Source organism: Habropoda laboriosa, unplaced genomic scaffold, assembly GCF_001263275.1.
Source record: "Habropoda laboriosa isolate 0110345459 unplaced genomic scaffold, ASM126327v1 scaffold158, whole genome shotgun sequence".
NCBI lineage: Eukaryota > Metazoa > Arthropoda > Insecta > Hymenoptera > Apidae > Habropoda > Habropoda laboriosa.
This window is the reverse complement of record NW_017100280.1, coordinates 549,056-570,325: the sequence shown is the minus strand read 5'-3', so window position 1 is coordinate 570,325 and position 21,270 is coordinate 549,056. Positions and strand designations below refer to the sequence as shown.

The 21,270-nt window shown below is 32.6% G+C and overlaps 3 protein-coding genes across 3 annotated transcripts in view; 1 reads left to right on the top strand and 2 right to left on the bottom strand.

Moving 5' to 3' along the window:
- LOC108573573 (extensin) overlaps positions 1-791 on the top strand; it is a 33,581-nt gene extending 32,790 nt beyond the window's left edge. The window contains exons 10-11 of the mRNA XM_017936037.1: positions 50-253; positions 462-791. Coding sequence (XP_017791526.1) covers positions 50-253; positions 462-596 — 339 coding nt within the window. The 3' untranslated portion in view covers positions 597-791. The remainder of the gene's footprint in view (positions 1-49; positions 254-461) is intronic.
- Positions 792-1,888: 1,097 nt separating this feature from the next.
- LOC108573582 (tctex1 domain-containing protein 2-like) lies at positions 1,889-3,257 on the bottom strand. Its single transcript, XM_017936045.1, has 4 exons — positions 2,937-3,257; positions 2,583-2,716; positions 2,338-2,471; positions 1,889-2,036 (listed from the first exon to the last, which is right to left on the bottom strand). Exons 1-4 carry the CDS (start codon positions 3,128-3,130, stop codon positions 1,989-1,991), a joined length of 510 nt encoding a protein of 169 aa, XP_017791534.1. The 5' UTR covers positions 3,131-3,257; the 3' UTR covers positions 1,889-1,988.
- A 1,038-nt stretch (positions 3,258-4,295) lies between these two features.
- LOC108573579 (flavin-containing monooxygenase FMO GS-OX-like 3) lies at positions 4,296-13,354 on the bottom strand. The gene is made up of 6 exons (XM_017936043.1): positions 13,146-13,354; positions 8,562-8,703; positions 7,529-7,840; positions 6,222-6,372; positions 5,411-5,685; positions 4,296-4,508 (listed from the first exon to the last, which is right to left on the bottom strand). Exons 1-6 carry the CDS (start codon positions 13,352-13,354, stop codon positions 4,296-4,298), a joined length of 1,302 nt encoding a protein of 433 aa, XP_017791532.1.
- Positions 13,355-21,270: the final 7,916 nt, after the last annotated feature.

Here is a 21,270-nt window from a genome sequence, read left to right as displayed (position 1 = left end):
TATAATTGTAACTATAGTCATAAATAAATAAAAAAATTTCATTTTTTAGCGTGAAGTACTGAAAGACATTGAGCAGAGAGAAAAGGATCAACATAAAGAATCGCCATCTGTCAAAAAGGAAGTTGACTTTGTACCGCACACACCACCTAAAGTAAAAAGCAAAAACGTTGCGGGACCTCCAGTTTATTACCCTCCTGGAGCGGCAGAGTTCACTAAAAAAGAAGAAGCTAGTGCAGCTATGTCACAATCTGGTGTATGTAAATTATGTACTTAACAAAGAGCAAAGGCAACTCGTAGCACTTTAAACAAAGTTAAAATAACAATTTATAGTTTTAAAAATAACATTCCCTGTAACTTATTACTCGTTAAAATTTATTTAATTCATAACATAAACACCGAATAATGTTTACTTCTACATTTGTAATACGCAATATTAATTATCTTCCTTCTATTCCTTACAGGGAGGTTGGCAAAAAGCTAGCGCAAAATACGAGTACGAAGCTTCCAGTAAAAGCAAATCGAAATCAACCAGCGGAAAAGCAGTTGTTCCCGTTTGTCTGCCCCTTTGTTGTGCTATGCCATGTGTAATTATGTAACTTATTTTAATATTAACAATAACGTGTTAATCGATTAAGTAAACTAATAGCTATGTTTTAAACGATCGCGTGTGTGGAATAACGTGTCTTCTGTTACTTGCCTATGATACATTCACGATTTTAACATAAGAAACACTAAAGCTATGACACTTTTGGAAAACTACGAAAAGAATCTGGTATGAGAGCATAAATTTTCTTAATTTTCTGTCGTATGTTATATAACAATTGTTATATAGCAATTATATCGATGAACAAATGTACAATTAACACTTGATATAATTTTAATTCGAAACAGTAAAACTTACAAGAAACATTAAGTCATAGTTTGGTAGTTATAGGTTTTCAGCATAATTGTACTGAAGAATCAAGAATCATGCAGATTAAAGGTCCTATTTTATTTGCAATATTTTTTAAACATTTGCAAACAAATATTCAAATGTTGCAACACAAAAGTTTTATTTTGATTCTGGCTATTGTTAAATTATTTTAATACATGACATTATTTTGATTTTGTTGTATAACTGGACTTTGTTTAGTGTAATATTATATTTTCATTTTACGCATTAGTATTACATACATAATACATGACAGTTATATATTAAAGTAATTAGTTATAAATTACATAGTTACAAAGTTTATTAAAACTTTATAAAATTTACAATGATTTCATTTACTTTTTCATAAATGTAAAATATTCAAATCAATATTGCAATACAACAATTTTTCATAAAATATATTTGTTACTGTATTCTTTCTTTTGTATCGTCATATTATTAAAACAATATTTTATGTATAATGCACTATCAAGCACTTGAAACTATTGTTCTTCGTTTAGTTTTTAATTATTATAATAACTAGTTACATATTTATATAATTAAAGAATTTTACAGTTACATAAATTGGTATGAATTTAAATGAAATGAATTTTGAAAGAATTTAAAACATTTAAAAATTTGTTAAGACAATAGTTTTAATAGTTTAGAATAATTTTAATTTAAATAAATGTTAGTAAAAGTCATAACCAAAATAGCAAGTGCCTTTAATCACGATTAAAAGATTTTTGTAATTATATAATAATACCGTGAATTATGGTGCTATAGTAATTTTAGTGAATGAAGACATGTAAATGTAATGCATTATTTTACAAATGTGAATATGCGTAGTATGAGGTATATGAACACAAATATCTTTAAATATATGTAAAAATTGTGCCATGTTAATATACATATATGCATATATATATAAAATTTGTGTTAATAAATAACAGTAGCTTTAATAAAATGTTTGCTCCTCCTATGAAATCATGTGTTTATTCTCCCTCCACTTGTGACACTCTAAAATATTCTTCATATCAACGAATACTGAACATATTTAGAGGTATATAACCACTTTCTAATAAAAATATACAGCATACACAGTAGCCACACAGAATATTGTGTCCTGAAAAAATATTATCTTTGTATCTATCTAATACTATTCCTAAGATTAAGATTTTACGACGTTAATGAAGATTTGACCTTACTAGGAATCACAATTTAAATACAAAAAGTCACAAATGTTTATTGTAGAATTAATTTTTGTATCTTTGGAATTATCTACTCTATAAAATATTAATCCTATTATATTTAATAGCATCAGTAACTCAACCTTAAATGTACAAAGATTACACGTTGCTTTTCTAAATTAAATATACTCACTATACAATAAATTGATATAATAAAATTGATTATGCAATTCTTACATTTAAAAAACTATCATATGCATATGCATCTGCCTCTGCATCCCAAATACATCTTGTACCTATTTTTACCCCAGCACCATGCTGTTCACCCAAAACCACATTTACAATATATTTGTAATGTTTGAATTTTAAGTCTAAAAGTATAAAAGAAATTATTCAAAATTCTGACTCATGCTTGTAATTAATGTACTGTAAATTTCGACAATAAAATACTATAAATTTTGACACTTCAAAAGAAACTTCACCTTTAATTTTTTCTCTAATTGTGTCAGCTATATCTTTAGTCCATTGAACAGCTTCCTCCGCATCATAAATTTTTGCAGAAAGCTGATCAAAAAGTACATTATGTATGACTTCTTTAGCGCTTAAAGGTTTAAACCTGTATTGAAGGTATATCTTTCTTTCATTTTATAATCAAGTGTAATACAATACTAATAAGTTACTAAAGATTGACACGTGTATTAGAGGTAATTAAACAACAACCTAAATAATATTTTATTATAAAACTCAGCATTTTTTAAAAACATATTGTGGAAATGATCAAACCAACAGAATATAATTTATGTTTAGATAATAAAAATATAACTGAATTAAGATACTTCTCATGTAATTGCGGGCGTATTTGATAAACTGGTTGTTCTGTCCTTGCAGTTTCTTCGTCATCGAGTACTTCCACATTCACCCTTGACGTTTCTTCCTTTTGATCTTTCACTTTTTTCGAAATTTCTTCCGGAACTTCTTCTATTGCTGCTTCTTTTGATGTAACGGAAGCCTTGCTTTCAACATCCTCCATTTATTATAATTTTATTAGAACTTTCTTACAGAAACAAAATATTTCTCTCGCTACTATTAGGTTATACGACCAATCACGACAAAAGCTCCTGCACAAACAAACTGAACCTCGTGCTTTTCTTTCATATTCTAACTTGGCGCGAAATTTTAAATTAATTGCTTATTATACGAACTGTGGACAAGGTATAGTACTTCATCTAAAGGTATAGTACTTCATCTGTGGTTAAAAATACTGATTAAAGAAATACTTAATTTACTTACCATCATTTATAAACATTACCTTCAGTAATATTAATTTTATGCACTGCAGCCAATTATGCTTACAAAACGTGTTCTTTTAATAATTTAAAATACTTGATCTTTTGTTTAAATGAATAATGATTTTAAACCTTTTCTCCTTCACGATATAAATAAATTTCAAATTTTTTATTTTATACTTTAAATTGTAATTTTAAAATGTTAAAATATATCCAAATGAAAGTTACGCAAATAGAACAGATAAACAGGTTATTCGAGAATATTCAAGCAACAAAGACGTAGCATTTTATAAAGGATTTAATATGTTTAGGGCATAATTACAATTTCATATTTGTTAGTTACACTAACACAGACTCTTGTCTCTATTAAATGTGTACAACTTTCCTATTTTTAGTATTTTCCACAGTCACTCCACTTTTAATCAATATACTTAACCGTACAATACAATTGACGTGTCCTTCATGCGCATGCGCAATATACGATAGAATCTTCGCGGTTGTTCTCAAATTGCGTTTAAGGTTATTTTACAAAGAATATTAAAGTGTATCAAATATACCATAGAACGCGTATCCGCTCTTAATATTTTACTTGATGAGTCCAGTTTCGTAAGTAAATTCTATTAACATGTAATTCTCAGCTTGATACGTAAACATTCGTAAAGAAGAATACAAAACGTCAGAATGATTCAAGCGTTCCAATATTCTCGGGATTCTTCGAATTACTTTACCTTGACACTGTACATTGGCATTTCAATTCCAACAAATAAAGACATTAAGATGCTCGCACGTTTAACCGAACGAAAAATACAGGCGACATCTCTAAACGCGAAGCAATTATGATTTCTGAACGATTTTCATCCAAAATGTTCATATTTTGAAATATCTCCGTTTAATTCTCGCTGTTAAGCCCTAACAAGGTTTACAATAACACACTACGAAATTTTCGTCGTCGATTATGCGGTACTGGTAGCTCTTGTAAGTGGTGAAGTCCAATTCGCGCATCTCGTTCGAGTGATCGTAAATTTTTCTGATTACTGGCGGGAAGCTTGAAATATTTGCAGCCGCGGCTATTTCGTCGTAATATGCCCATTGCCGTTCCTTTAATTTAATGATATACCTTAGCTAGAAAAACAGAAACGTTAATTTTCTTGAATTTTTCAATAAATCCTTCAGATATTCAAATAATATTATGTAATTGTGCATTAAAAATTCTCTTTATAACTATATAATTGTTTTCTCCATTATGTCAAACAATTTCTACAAAAACATCCGTTCCTTCTAAGTTATTCCACAGTGTCCAGTTAAAAAGGTCACTGTATAGAATTTTCTTCCCAATAATACATAGATTTCCTTTAGCAACTATGAAATTTCATCTATCCAAAATTTTAACCGTCCTTAACAAACGGTTATTCTTTATTTTAATATGCAGGCTGGGCAACGTAAAACAGGTCACCTAATTGTCTTCTCTAGCAAATGGTGATACGAGACAATTTTTATACGTAATTTAAATAGTTTCAAAAGCTGAATAAAATGGAAGACAAATGTTTTTATAAATGCCAGGTTTCTGTTTTCTTTCTTCTGAGTTGTCTATGTTTTCATACGTGAAACCTATATAATTTTTACTATGTGTTGCCTTATAATGATAAGTAATAATATTACCTTAAAATGATCTGATATCTAAAATTTTAAATCACATGTGAAACTTTTTTTTCACTTTTTGCTATTTGTTTTATGAAACAATTTTTCTGCATATTATTCATCCCTTGAAACCATTTAAATTACGTATGAAAACTTTCTCGTACCACCATAGTTACATAGAGAAGATCATTAAGCGGCCTCTTTTACATGGTCCACCCTATATAATCTGTTGCATATTTACCGTATAAGAAAATAAGAAAAAAAGTGCAAAATTGAAGTACAATTAATAAAAGAGAGTAGAAAAAATAAAAATTGTTCTAATATAGATATTTATTTGTTTGCTTTCTGACATTAAGGGATGCAATAAAATTATGTACAGTACTTACCGGAATTCCCTGCTCAAGAAGAGCTTTCTTTTCCGTTTCATATTCTTCGCGCATTTTTTCGGAAGAAGGTAGCTTAATACGACCTTCGAGAATACTGAGAATATACTGAGCCTGTAGATGGAACATGGGAAAGGGAATTACAATTCCCGGCAATCCCATGATAAATAAACTTGGATAATCCGTATGTATCAAGTGTTTGTAAGTAGGCTCGACGTGATTGCAGTCTGTACGCATCTCAACTTTAGTCGACATAAAGGGATACGTAAATTTGTAGCCTGAAAGCACACGGTTTCGACAAAATCGCAACATTAATGAACACTTGTGAAGGTCAGGGTCCTACCGAGGATCAAAACGATCTACAGGTATTTAGCTCATCTTCGAACAATTTCAATGTAAGTTTTTATCAAATTTAATAAGCATGTCGAAAAAAAAGAAACAGTTTCTGTACAATAATTAATTACTTTAAAGAGAAACATGATACAAGTAAAATGTACATTAACGTTACAGTCTCATATACACGTGGAATTTATTATTATTAATTCTAAATTAATAATTTGTAATTCTATTGAATTATTAATGTAATTTCATTCGATTTAATTCAAATTTATATTAATTTAATCTGAAAAATTAGAAATATTATGGATAATAATAATGTAAAATGTTTCAATTGAAGAATCATGATAGCTTTATCATTTATCTCAGGCCTGAAGAGAATTCGACAGGGCCCTGACAATACTTATTTACTTATATATATAGTTAATTTCGGATACCTCAATCACTTATATGTACGAAGGAGATCAAGTCTTTTTACCGGTGCAATATATGAAGTTGTCTACTTCAGCTGTGGAACCATCGCGGAAGATGAATATATTTCCCCGAATCGATTGAATGCCAGGCCTCTGTTCCACGTTTTTCGACATTTTCGAATCAACCGGTTCCGGCAGATTGTGGCTTATGTATACCTGTGTTACATAAAAGTTACTGCCTTATATTAACAGAACAATACAAACAAATACGTTCAACATATTGTCGCGCTTTACTTCTTTGTCGTTACACATGATTTACAAAACGACACAAATACAGTCAATTATTATACTATATTAAACAACGTTATACAACACAAGACACTAATTGACAAAGGTGGCTCGGACCGTTTGTTCAATACTAGCATTTAATCAATAACAATTTTTGTAACAATTTTGTAAATTTTTCAGTTGTTCTATCGTTACTATTCTAACAATAAGATTAAACATTATTACAATAATGATTATATCGTGTTTCATTGTATTTATTACATCCACGAATTTGTATAAAAGGACAAAGTTAATGTGGAATTTAAAAACAAAGTTACTTTGATACAACTCCTAAGTCAATTTGTAAGGCTAGATACCTTTTATGAACGGAAACAATTGTCGATAATTCGTTCAGAATTAAAGAACACCTAATCTTATAATAATTCATTCACGTGTTATTTTGTGTATTTAACGCTAGAAGGACCGGCCAGGCCAAAATATGCCAGTAGCAACATTCCGAGAGTGAATTTTTATGTAACTTAAAATGTGATAAAGAAAATTGTCTCATGTCGATACAAGTAGAGGTAAACATGCGGAAAAGAAAGTCAGAAAGTTGCTGTTGGATTATTAGGAGGAATGAGTGTGTGTGTGTGTAGTAGTAACAGCAAAAATGATCAACATACTGAGGACAGATTAATGTAAACGTATATAGAAGAATAGCATAGTAACCAACTTGGGTGAACACTGATATGCTTTGTTTTCTTTAGCGTCTTGTCTATCTCTTATGGTTGCGCAGAGACGTGCCTTCCTCGCGTATGAAAAATTAAGAAGAGTTTATAATTGAAATACCATCTTTTAATTTATCACCTAAACCCAATAGTTGCAAACGACAATACTTATCGGTATCGAAAATTCACTATTTTTTGGAAAGTTGCTAATGGGTCACTTTTGACCCGGCCGGTCCTTCTAGCGTTAGAAGTCAAGACGAAAGTCGACAAAAATGAAACATCGTCTACTCGTTTGCAAAGCGATAACATGCAGCCCTCTCAAAAATAAAACGAAACAATGTGTAACACTGACAATTTGTGAGTACAGTTTCGTGTACCTTTTCGGCGTATTGCGAGACTTCTACGGCGATATCGATACCAGACCAAGATGCACCGAGGATGCAAACTTTCTTTCTAGCGTACACATCTGGTACTCTGTACTGATGACTATGTATAGATCCTCCGGGGAAACTTTCAATACCTGGAATGTGTGGAATATGGCCTACAGTGTAATGACCATTACACAAGACCACGGCGTCGAACGCTTTAGTAGTTTCTATTTTGCTTTCCAAGTCCTCATATGTGACCATCCAGATTGTTTGCCCGTTTCGCAGTGTTTCCGGCTCCACATATTTCACCACCGTATTCAACTAAAAATCAAATGTGCTATTTATTTTTTGGAAGAAAAAAACGTGCGGGAACGGCAATTAATGTTCCAATAAAAATGTTATTAGTAATATCAAAGATGGCGTTATGATGCGCATTACTTATTCCAACTTATAACATACAGGGTGCGACCGATAGTATTGTACAAGCGGGCAAGAGGTGGTTCCTTATGCAAAAATTAGTAATAACGTTACAACAATTCCTTAATTGTTCTTGAATTCAGAAGCTCGTAAGTCGTGTACACACACGGCAGGCATTGTATGTCGTTCGACGAACCGTATCTTAGTGATAGTAAGTGCAAACCCCATTTTCTCAAAAACTAACCTCGGATGAAAAAGTGTTATTGTACACATTTTATTTATTTTTGCATAAGGAATTATCTCCTACTTGTACAATACCTTCGGGCACATCCTGTATACAGGGTGGTCGGTAACTGGTGAAATAAGTCGAAAATGTAGAATAAACTTTTCGTACGAAGCTTTGCTTTCGAGAAAATCGACTTTTAAATGCCTGGTAATGTAAAAATAACTTATTTTTCAAATGTTTTTAGATTATACGAATATTATTAAATATTAGCAAATGAATAATATTATCGTAGTTATAAGATATTTTAATTAGGAAACTGTATAAGCTAACTTGAGATGCTTAGGTAAAATATTAACTTCCAAGATTAATTTTCAACGAACTTTTAGGACTAACTTTTACCTTTATATGTGGATATAAATTAAAATGTTTTGCATAATCCCAAAGATACTCTCGAATTACGCTGTGATGGACAAACGACGGTCCTTCATCGCGCTTCATTGGAAAATCAGGTATTTGCATGATTTCTCGAGGAAGATTTGTTCTGCAATGATATTTAATGGCCTATTAAAACAGAGGTTTCAGTAGAGTACGTCAAATTTTGTCAGTAATATTCGATCAAATTTTAATTCAACGTCATTTTAGTAATCATTAATAAACTAACTTGTAGTAACGTAACTTCTGCTTAAATATTCCTCACTGTATATTGTAAAAGGCACTTTTTCACATTAACAAGAAGCAATCGATAATGAAATTATGCAAAATAAGTTGAGTTGTTTCAGCTGATAGAATTACTCCAGAACATAAAATAAGTATTATAAACTTCGTATCCAACTTAATACCAAACTTTATATCAGTCATAGTGCTTTGATAAAAAGAAACTTCGGAATCGAGTAAAATTTCTGGATTTTTTCAACACAATCTACGTTCAGGCCTTAATGCGGATCGTTGATTGATTGGGTTGATGTGCCTGATATTCTAAGTTTTAGGAATCTGGTTTATTCTGTATCTTACAAAATTTACAATCTTTCCGAGAAGCCTATTGTGCCCATTGTTCGTGGAGGACCATTTCCTCCTTGAGCCAGAGTTACACAAGGTGTACCAAAAATTGGTCCATTACTTTAATTGGCTGCCATTTTGGTACGACGCAACGCCGTCAGTTGGTATTAGACAAATCACTGCCCGCCATTGTTGTGTATAAGAGAATTACGTAGTAAATTTTGTTGCAATAAGTAACAAAACTTCCTTTATTTTTTCATATTTTTTTATTATAGCACAATCGAGTCGTGAAAAATATCATTAAAAATCACACAATAATGTTGAAAGTTTACGATCTTGTGGGGTCGCATTACTAGCTGTTCAGGGACACACCTGATCTAAACTATTCGAACAACAGCGTTCTGCTCTATTATCGTACATTTTGTTAATCGTTTCTTTTCTTGACTATACAATGCCTTTAAAACAGTGACAGAGTTTCGTTTCAAGTAACTTTGTATTCATCTTCGTGTACGTTATTATTCTCATTTGATTTATTGACGAAGCATCGATCTCCTTTTTCTTCCGGAACTGCTTGGCAAAGCGATTGTCTCATTATTATGTCAAGAAGTGTATCGCGTGTCAGCAGAGTTTATCGCGACCGACTCTAGTCCGACTACAGCCCAATTACCGTCATTACCGTAGAAATGACATAAAAACAGAAGTGATGGAACGTTCCGTGTTTGCGTCGCCGACCGAATAATCCAAATTGTGAAAGGTATTTATCTGCGTCAGAATTCAATTACGAACCTGCTTTATTTTCTCGACTGAAATATTCCACGATAAAACGCGGCGGAGTTGTAAGATTGAAGTGCAATTTAAATCGTGGTATTTATTGGGAACAGGCTACTCAGCGCCGATTTCAATGGCCTTGAAGTATGTTCTCAAGGTCAACATTTTAAACAACTTTTCCCTATACGTGATATCTTTCTATGTTCGGATGGTATATTTCAATGTTAGGTATACACATTCTGTAGGTTTGGAATAAGTTTACGTTATGTTTGAGTCACGTTTGGCTTTATTTGCTTAATCACTTAGCATTTACCGTCCTTATTGCAGAACAACGTGAAATTGAGAAAAATAAATTTAAGCCGTTATCGATTAGTGAGCGGCAGTCAACGTTCATTATTAGTTGACCATTAACGGGTTCATTTGACCATCGCAAAGTGGTCATTAAGCAACAGTGATCATTAACGAACGCGTGAAGTAAACAAGCATTGGGAAAAGTTGTTTAGAATGTTGACCTTGTCAACATATTTCGAGGTCATTGCACCCTATTCCCAACAATTACCTTGTATTGTACATACGGTCCATTCTGTAAATAATGTCCCTTTGTAAATCTTTCTGTGCAGAAATAATAAAGTGAATTTAATTAGAATATTCATTACCTAAACAACTTTTTACGGCTTCAGTACCATATCAGTGCAGTTGTACCATTTGAAAAATCTTACCGAGATCGAAGAAAATGTCGATTTATCGATATTAGCAAAATACAACGAGCATGAGGTCACTTTTCATAGCCGATTATTCTATTTCGATTGTTTTAGTCATGCTACGTTTCGAACGAATATATTTCGCTATTGTGTTTAAAAATTGTATACCGGATGAATCAGATAAACTGTTACAAGCTGTTTTATTCGAAACCGGAGATTTAATGTAATTATATTTGCATATCGTAAAAAAGCAATTTTATACTTTCAGTGATGTATGACGAACGCTTTTCTGTTAATCAACACTTTTTCTTATTGTTATTTTCTTATTTTAGTATTGCGAATATTTTCTCCCCCAGCAATATCGAGCTGTATCAATTGCGATATTAAGTAGAGGCGGCAGATTGTCTGTGCTCATGCAGTAACATCACAGATGACTGTCTACGTAGTGATGCATCTGAATCACTGAACTGTCCAATAAGTACACGGAGGTTGTAAACATCGTTTTTTAACGTATATCTAAAGGATGAATGACCATTCTGAATAATAAGAGTGACTATATTTACATACACGATTGTTTACAAGACATTCTGAATAATAAGTTTGAACTTCCTGAGATGTTCGTTTCTAAAAAAAAATGCACCGAGTACAAAGGTATTTGCGCCCGTTTAATTTCAACAAAATATTCTTCCTGTTTGTTCCGAATTTCATTTCGTCAGATAATCATTTTTATGATAAAGTATCACTAACAATAAGTAGAAAATTTCATACGTTCCGACTTGGACTGCCAGTATGTAGAGTGTTCTAGTTTTTTTCCGATCGAACTTTGTCCTGTTCTACGGGTATACGTAAGAAAAAAGTGTTTTATAAACATAGGTGACTTAAAACTTCTTCAAAGAGTTGTAACAAAATACGAAGAGAATTGTAAAAAAAATAATACTGGCCAAAGTTACATTCAGCACCTTCAACGACCTCAGATCGTAAACGCAGCTCACATAAACGTACTATACGACATAACCTCACATATCGTTCCCTACGCATCTCGTATTACCCTTATAACTTTTCAATACAGCTTCAAGCGACCTATATTTATATAACATCTTTCTCTTACTTATACCCACAGAACATACTGACAAAGTTTGATTGGAAAAAACTAGGATACTCTGTTATAAATGTTGCTGACAGGAATTTATACGATATTGATTATCCTTGGATACTGCACCCTAGCGCCATCTGAAGTTCTCTTTCCTGTTTCCTCGGGAAACTGATTTTTGAACGCAGTTTGTGCTTAACTCATTTTATTCGTATATATTATTTAGTATAGAAGAAACTTAAACGTTTCTTATCGGCCTGAACATCAAGTTCACTAGCCTGATTGCTAGTGCGCAATTGCATGTGCTTATTGTTAGACTGATCGTTCGGCGTTTTAAACGATCCGACTGCTGTTTTCGAACCGTTTCCGCTCGTCGACACTCACTTCTCTATCTGTCGAATACACGCTGATCGGTTATTCCTAAAAATCTCCAATCGCCAATTAGCGTGCTTAATCTTGCTCCCTTAAAAAGTGAGCTAATGTTTGGCAACAGCGTGGGATATCTCCTAGGTTTTGGCCGCTTCGGTCTCTTCACCGTTACAATTGAATTCTGATTCACTCTTCGAAATGCCCATTTTATGACACATTTTCAGGCTATTAAGGACGACAGAAACAACCTTCTAAAAACTCTGTGTTATGAACCTAACTTTCCCTGGCCAGGATATATTTTAATCCTCAAAATACACGCTAATAATAAGTGGCGTCCTAACCTCAAAAATAGCCGCTTTGGCTCGTCCGTGTCATAAGCTGCGCTGACAATTAAAATAAAGTAAGAAAGAAATTTTTCAATCACTGTCTACTATTGTAAATCTAATTATATCTTGTAATTACTCCTTTCTTGTTGCGTTAAAAAAAAAAAAATATCCATATTTATACGCTTTGCGAGGTAAGCGTAATAAACTCGGAACAAATATCATTAAGACCTATTAAGTAACATTTGGAAAACGACACTAGTATTTTGTCAATATCGTAATACATGGTATTCACCAAATTTTTTACTCATTATTTAATTAAATTGCCTAATCTGTTACAAGCCATTGATCAATAATTTGCCTTGTTACTTGGTCAACTGATCAATGGAGCTCAATGAAATGAAAATTGATGCCAGGCAAGATGAAGAGAAGATTCAAAATTTTTATATAACAGTGCCTTCGAAGATTTAATTACAAATGAATGTCTAATTCTGAAAATGTCAAAGACGTCTGTTAAACTGTCGAACATCAAACTAACTGTTTTAAGATTTCATTTGAAAAAAAAATGCACAAAAAACGGTGTCAAAAATCGAAGTTACACTATGCTAAAAAATTGACACAGAAATCGTATCGAGATTTACTCGATATAGGTACTTGATTGGTCAAGGATGCGGCAATGAGATAATCAACGAGGGAAAAATGGCGAGTGAAATGTCAAATGGAATTTCACACTAACCTTAGATTCTTGTACATACTGCTATGAATTGGTAATCCATGTTTGTCGACGTCCGTTTCGTCGGTATAGACCCACGTTCCACCGACCTGATCAGTTTGTTCGAATAACGTAACACTGTAAGTGTCTAATTTGCCAGCTGTATGGCGAGCAATCACCAATCCAGCTACACCACCACCGAGTATGGCAATTCTGGTTTTGCTGCTTGGCATATTATCGGCAAGAAAATTCTTGAAATGTGTCGAAAGCACAAGTAACGAAGCACTGGACGTTTTCAAACTTCAACTAGAGTTGGGTGTCTGTTTAATAAAATACAAATTAAATGATTAACTCGCGCAATTAATCAAGAGGACAGTGCGAAAGCAAACTATTTATGCTTTTAAATGGTAATTTTAAATATGAACACGGAATTTAAATTCATAATCCATCTTAAGTTTACGTGATATGTTCATTGGAAAACGTAGCTTTATGGGTGTACGAGAAGATTTATAAATTACGAAAATTTAATTGAAAGAACATATTCATTTACACTTTCAACCCTTTCCAGCCCAGTTTAATTAAATTCTTCAAAAAGGGGGAAACACTTTATTACCAACGTAATTTAAAGATAGTTAAATCCTCCAAAATGTAACAGTATGGCCACTTGTAAAAATGTTTACTTTACTAAAAAATGATATCCAATGACATCTATGGACAGAAGTACAGGATGTAAATGCGAAAATAGTGCATGATAAGAAATGGAATCATTAGCCTGGAGAGGGTTGAACTACTCTGTACAGTGATCCACAATCGAAGTATATCACTACTGTTAGTTCGCACTTGCGCGTCTCAATTTGATAACATTATTTATGTACATATTAATAAGTTGCATATCATGAATGGACGTCACGAAAGTTTTCATTCAACACTATAGCCCCGATCACACTGACAACTGAAATCAGCAGTAAGTCAGCTACGCGACGTTTATGTATATACTTCCACGCTGATTCTATTTTGTTGCGTACTATAGTCGGGGTCGAATATACTGGCCGGTCACGTGGATTTACCCTCCTCCGCTGTTTCACACCGACGACCCCCCACCAAGCGAGGTCCGTGTATGTGTAGTGCAACAGGTCAACGTCATAGGCGCATGGGCGTGTTTGTTTTTATAACGCGTTCTTTGTTACACTTCTGGCGTAGGTGCACTTCTTTCCTCCGTCTGTTTTTGCCAAGATGCTTTTTCGAGATACTCGTAGTGTCGTTAAGCAACGACGTTCAAGACGCGACTCTTGAACGGAACACCGCCTGTGTCACAATGAATCATCCAGTGACTAAAATTTCAGTTTCTCTAATTTTCGTTCTATCTTTGCGAAAACAATACCGATGAGTTGGCGAGATTCTCCTGGTGAAAATGAGCCTAAACAAGACATCAATAGGATCAGTTTTACCGGTGATCAATTTACATATCTCGGATTAGAGAAAACGAGACCATTTTTAAAGGTGATTTGAAATTCATCGAAGTTCAGTCCGATTTACACGTGTCAACTTCAAACTGACTTTCATCGGGAGAAACTCGTCAATCTACTGGTGTTATTTTTATAAAAACGACAATTATAGAAATTCCTTTTTTTCATAAAGACGACAATTGTAGAAATTGAAATTTTCGTCGTTGGGTGATTCATATGTTTTTCAAGTTCTGCGTCTTGCTTGTATACTCTCGTTATATTTATTCGCGAGTAGCTTTTTGTGTGGCGTGCGTGAGTGTTGTGCGTGCGTGCGTGCTGCAGTATCGCAAGCGGACCGGAAAGATTCTGTAGGGCGACTGTTAATTGTCGAACGATAAATGTGGAATAGAAATGCAGCGAAGGAGAAAACCACGTGACCGGCCAATATATTCGGCTCCGACTATAGCCTTTCAACCCTGTAGGTACCGATTTAATTCGAAGAAAATTTTCACACTGTGTTTCGAGTTAACTTTACTCCTCATTTTATGTCACAATTGCAAGGAAAATAATTCTTTTATTTTCATTAAAGGAGATGCATTTCAATTCATTAACCCTTTAACAATGTATAAAAAGTAACAAAGTACAGTTCGAAAATTTACAATTAAAAGCAAAATAATCGACTATGATATGTTTTGACATATGTTCCAATCAAGGTTAAATGATGTGCAATTATACAATGTACAAGCTTATTACCACAGTCTATAATTTCATAATCAACTTGAAATGGTAAACATTGCACGTTAATTTCATGTTAAACATAAAATAGAAAATATTTTTCGAACAATTGTACAGGGTGTCCCGCGCAACTGGTGCAAGCTGCATCTATTAAACAATTGGAGATACAAACAATATAACAAAACACAGTTAAATGATACTAAACACTACGTATTCTTGTTACTTTTATGCACTTTTGTACATTGACGCATCTTAAAAGTGCAATTGCACCTGTTCTTCAATTGTCAGCTTCGCGAGACACTCTGTACGTGTAAATAATCGAATAGAAATTTGATCTTTAACTAAATTGCAACATCTAGCCAAGCGATTAGACCACGATTAATTTCTGAAAACTCTTTGAAACAAAAAAGGAACAAATAAAACGTTAACGTTTACTTCTAAACAAAAAATGTATAAACGACACATGATTCGATCACTGCTTAAGATTCACATGAAATCTACCAAAACTGTTTCTCGATACAAAATAGCGTATAAACAAAATGAGGGTACATAAAAGCTACGAATCAATCTTACGCACGTTACGTTGATTGGGCTTCTCTTGTTTGAACAGCAGGTACCGTTCGAAGAAGAAGCTCCGATTGCAAGCGAAATAAATAAACAATAGAAACTTATCGAATATCTAATTAAGTACGTTATCGTAATACTCTGTGTTGCTTTCCCCTCTTCGTTCAAGAGGAACTTTCGATAAGGAGAGAACAAACAATAAAACAACGGTGCAGCTTCAATCCGGTGATTAGAGCACAGAGATTAATTTATCGAAGGAAACGGGGAAAAAGAAAGAAGGAAACAGAGAAACGTCACTGAATACGATGTACCAGAGGAAAACTAATCCCCAAGTAGCTCGTTCAGAAGCTGAATTAACACTGTCCACCCGAAAGCAAGCTGCTCGTTGCAACGGCATGTCGGTGGCCAGTTTTCCCCTCCGATTATCAGTGGCTTACGTAAACGCAGGAAACATTTCTTTCTAGAGGCATGTTTGCAACTTGTCTCTTAGCGGGGCGAGACGTGTAAAAAAAAAGGCGACCAACGAGCAAAAAAATCAGTTCCTTAATTTCCACACACTGTGCCGTACACTGTCGTTCGTAAGTATTAGGGCACTCGTTGGGTTCGTGTAGAAAGTATTGCATTAGGTGTACGCAAAAGTTCTCCTCGTTTGTAAATCGATGGCATTAAAAGGCACTGTGTATTTCTCCTTTTTATTTCAATTTTCACAATTCGTGTCCTTACCGAGTGTGGTAAATATTACGTTGTTAGTACTCTTATGGTAACTAATGATAAATATGATAAAAAATAAATACACATTCTCCGAAAAAGAATGCGATGGAAATTTTTGCATAGACTCGATATGATTTAAATTACACTTCCTCGCTAAAGTTAGGGTGTTAGTAAAAATGTAGATATGAACTAGTTATACTTTGAGATTCTAGAATGAATCATTTTTTTTCTTCTGTTGAGGAATCTTAATTTTGTGATGACTTTTGGGTGTCAAATAATTTTATATTGAACTTGTAACGACAATAAGGCTTGCTTTTTCTTTCATTTAGTAAGTAAAATTTAGTAGATTTCAGCAGTATTAATAAAATTTAGTAGATTTCTGTAGATTTTGATAAATTTGAACAGAGTTCGGTAGATTTCAGTATGCTTCACATTCCATAAGTGTCCTATTACTTAAGTATAATGAAAAGTTTATCTTTGAATTTCTATGTAAACACTGGCTGATGAAAGTCAAAGAAAAATAAAGGCGAATGATAAGAAAATTAACTTCCGAATTTCTGTGTAAAAGTGACTCACAGACAAAGTAACACATGAACATGTACATTTTGTATTGAATATTTATTGTTGAAAGCTTACTGTGAACTGTAACGAAAAATGAACGAAATCAAGTGTTCCTCTTTCATTTCAACGAACAATGAGACATATTTTTTTCTTTTATTCTTTCGATCAATACCATTTTACGTGTAAAATTTAATAATCGATAACTTTGAACCTTGACGCAAAGAAACACACTAGAAAAAAATAATATTTCTATGACGATCGGAAAAATCGAGCCAGCAACTGAAAACCAGATCTAAATATTTGACTAAATATTTTAAAAATATCTGTCGGGTAATTTACGGTCCTCCTAATTACGTCACTTTCATTAGCAGTTCAAATGGGATTTAAATACCACGTGAAACAACTAATAAGGATATAATGACATATGAATTGTTTCTAAATGTTTCTTAGATTGTCGTTAAAAAATACCCTACTTAAAGTGACCAAGTGTACTGATTAATATTTTATATCGAATCACCGTTATCACACTGGGTCACCTGCACCCAGTTCAAGTTTTAAGTAGCTGGTGTTCAAAAAATAGCAGTGATACTGAATCGAAATAAATTTGGGAATGTAGCTTCAATATCGTAGAATATGTTTTGATTAAAAAAAAGTTAACAAACGAAGTGACATCATTCTCAATAAAATGTTTTTTTAAGTGTATGTTCCGAAAAATGTGATTTTTGTGAAAGAACGCTACAACTTTATTATGTTTCTACATTTCTTGCTACAAATTTAAAGCGGTGCTTTTAAGATATGGTACTTTAACAGGAAACATTGTCTTTTAGTGTACGTTTCAAACAAGTATTTATTTGACATACTGCGTAAGAGCAATTTTTGAGTAAGAAAGATGATGCATTTATATGGAAAGATCAATTTATTTTCATACACAGACACAAATCTTTTCATTTTTATTATATATTTGTATATTTATGCGTAAAAGAAATGACATTATAAAGAAATAACAGTCATTTCAGTCATCTCCTCCACAGTCAATGCATAAGGACATTAGTCTCCGGCAGGACAGGCACAGGACGCACAATCCACGTGTTCTCTTTTCAAAATTAAGCCTTTTCATATTTTGCCGATGCAACGTATGCATCTCTAGAATCGTTACCATTCCATTTTTTACATTGGTTCGAAGGGTCGGTTGTGCGTGTCATTCTCGTAAGAAATATTCTACGAGGTGCATTATCAATTGCTCGACACTCTGTTCTGTGGTCAATTTCTTGTGATTTTCATTTTTACCGAGGGACTGGCAAGTGTGGAGTATCCTGGAATTTTGCTTAAGAACAACATTCTTCGGAACATAGTGCAAAGAATAAAGAAGGGTCGTGCAAAATCAGTCTCAAGGATCGAGTAAAAATTTTGCAACACATTACAGATGAAGAAAGACAGAAAAATATGGCATCGGTTAGCTAAACGAATTCTAAGCTTCCTTCAGCTCTAATAAAATAATAGAATTATGCATGATTCACTGACTTATGAAATCTACCATCAGATTAATTCAAGGATCTATGATTATTCATGGTTATTGAATTGTTACTTAAATTGCCATTAAAAAAAAACAAATGAGTCGTATAAGTAAAAAGTCGGTTCTATTCAATTCCTCAAGAAAATCGAACATCTATGAAAGCAAAATAGAAAAATACAAAATAGAAGTAGAAAGTATTTTAACGATGTTAATTGATCAGTGGAGAATTCTCACTAATTAAGACAAATTAAACATTGCTAGTTTTAGGATAAGTGTGCCTTAGTGTTTACTTTTATACTTCAAATTTTCTATTCTATTTAGTTTGACCATAAAAAATAGGACGTATCATTAAAAAAAAAAAAAAACTGGCCTCCATATCTCTTTACCTGCAAAGAAACTATTGCCACCGTGTTATGTCTTTTTTGCAACTATACAACTTATTTACAGAAAGTTTTCACTTGTTACTGGAAATAATAGAGACACGTGTTTGAAGTGGACAGAGTTGGTATAACATCCTGTACATTTATTTTACAGTTTAGCAGTTTATATCTCATTCTTGGTACCATAGCCGTAAATAAAGATCATGTTCAAATTATGTGGCGTTTGTAACGATTAAAGTTCCAAGGCAAAAGATCAACAGCTCCATACAAGCATAGAGATTCGTAATAATTTAACAGCCATATCAAATTGATTTTTATTTACTTCATACAATTTTACGTGTACCTGTACAGATAGATATATCGTCAAGTGCTTATTCTTAGCAAAAATTAGACTAAGACAGCATGAGTTGAATTGCTATTTTGGCGCATTAATATTTTTCAAGTGTACAAAAAATTAGGTCACCATAGTGCAGTGTTTAAAAGTTCTACTGCAGAAATAGTATTTCTTTTATTGGTTATTATAAAATATTAATACCTTAAGAACTTTTAAACACTGCACTATGTTTACCTAATTTTTTATATGCTTGAAAAATGTTATTGCATCGAAGTAAACAACTTAACTACGTTGTGCAACTGTTTATGCCCCATGTTTTGTAAAAAGAAACCTTTCAATAACGTTGCTAGTACTAATTTTATAGTAAATTGTACGCAACATAATGCGTCGAAAGATTTGTTTTCGATTAAAATAAAGTGAAGTTTAATGTAAAATGGATTAAATAAAAATAAAAAGGTTATTTCCAAATTTTAATACAAAATGTCTCTATTGCGAATCTTTTGAGGTAGATATCAAAAGAGACACAATTCATTAATTCGGTACCTTCGTTGTTCACTTTAACGAAAATTAATACATGCACTGCGTTATTATACAAAAGCTACTTTATTAAAATTTGACAAAAGTTTGTATCTTCATTAAGAAGATTAATGTATCATCGACTTGTACACATTTTTTCAACGCGTACATCATCACAGAATAGATATTTGTGGCATTAATTAAGAATTTCTGGCATTCTATTAATAAGTATTACACGCGTAATTACTGTTCAAAATTTTCTGATATTAAAGGAATCGAAGAAAACTTTTAAAGTTGTACATTTCCGTTCGTAAGTATTAGGGCACTTACCGAATGTAACGCAAACCTACACAGTTATTACAAAATTATTAAGCTCCTAAACGAAAATATTCCGTCTGGAATCTCGTACTGTAGTGAGTGCAAATATTTTTACTGATACGTGATACTAACTCTGACGAAGAAATATAATTTAAATTACACAGTACCTAATAGTTATGAATGGCAGTACGTAGTACGTACAATCATGTTCCTAAGGATAATGGATATTGAAAGGAAAAGCTAATAAGTTTCACTATTGAATTCTTTTTACACTGCATGCCATTACAACTAATCCATAGACTAGTGATGATAATTATGTAATACAGTAAATGTAACCACCAACGTGGCCTAACTATAATGCCTCAATTACTGAATATTTTTAATATGAATCATTGTCAATACATTATTTAAAATAAACTATTGTGGTTTTCTGTCAATGTACAAACTGCTAATTACACAAGGGATAAAAAATAAGAAATAATTAATAGAGTAGCTTCGAAAAAGTTATTGCAGTCTTCTATCTTTCGAGCGGTGTAAATAAAAGGGTTACGAAATCGCCAAAAATTTATGAAAATAAATCAACAAATCAACAAATCAGTGTCACGCTACATTTTCTGATTCCAATCTAATGTGGTAAGCATAGTACGGTAATTGAATAAAATTGAATATTCCTTCGTTGTTTTAATTAATAACTATGACTAGTCGGTGAAATTCTGATGTTAATTCAGAAAACTTAAAAACACGAGAAAACGTTGTTCTTGTATTCCTAATTTTACCATAAAATTACGCGATCAGATTTTCAAGTAGCCACAGATATTTTTCATCTGCCAGAGAAACTTATATCAAGTTTTTATTATTAGAAGAGAAGGTCGTTGAAATAGAGTAATAATAATTTGATAGTAACGTAAAAGTGAAATAATTAAGAAATAACACATGTACACCTCCCACTTTTCATCAATATTAAATCTGCTGCTAATTTTTTATAGATTTCAAGTTTATCTCAATTCTACTTTTATCAATTTATCTCATATCAATTGATTCGAATTTTTTCTGCAAATTTTTGTGTAAATTG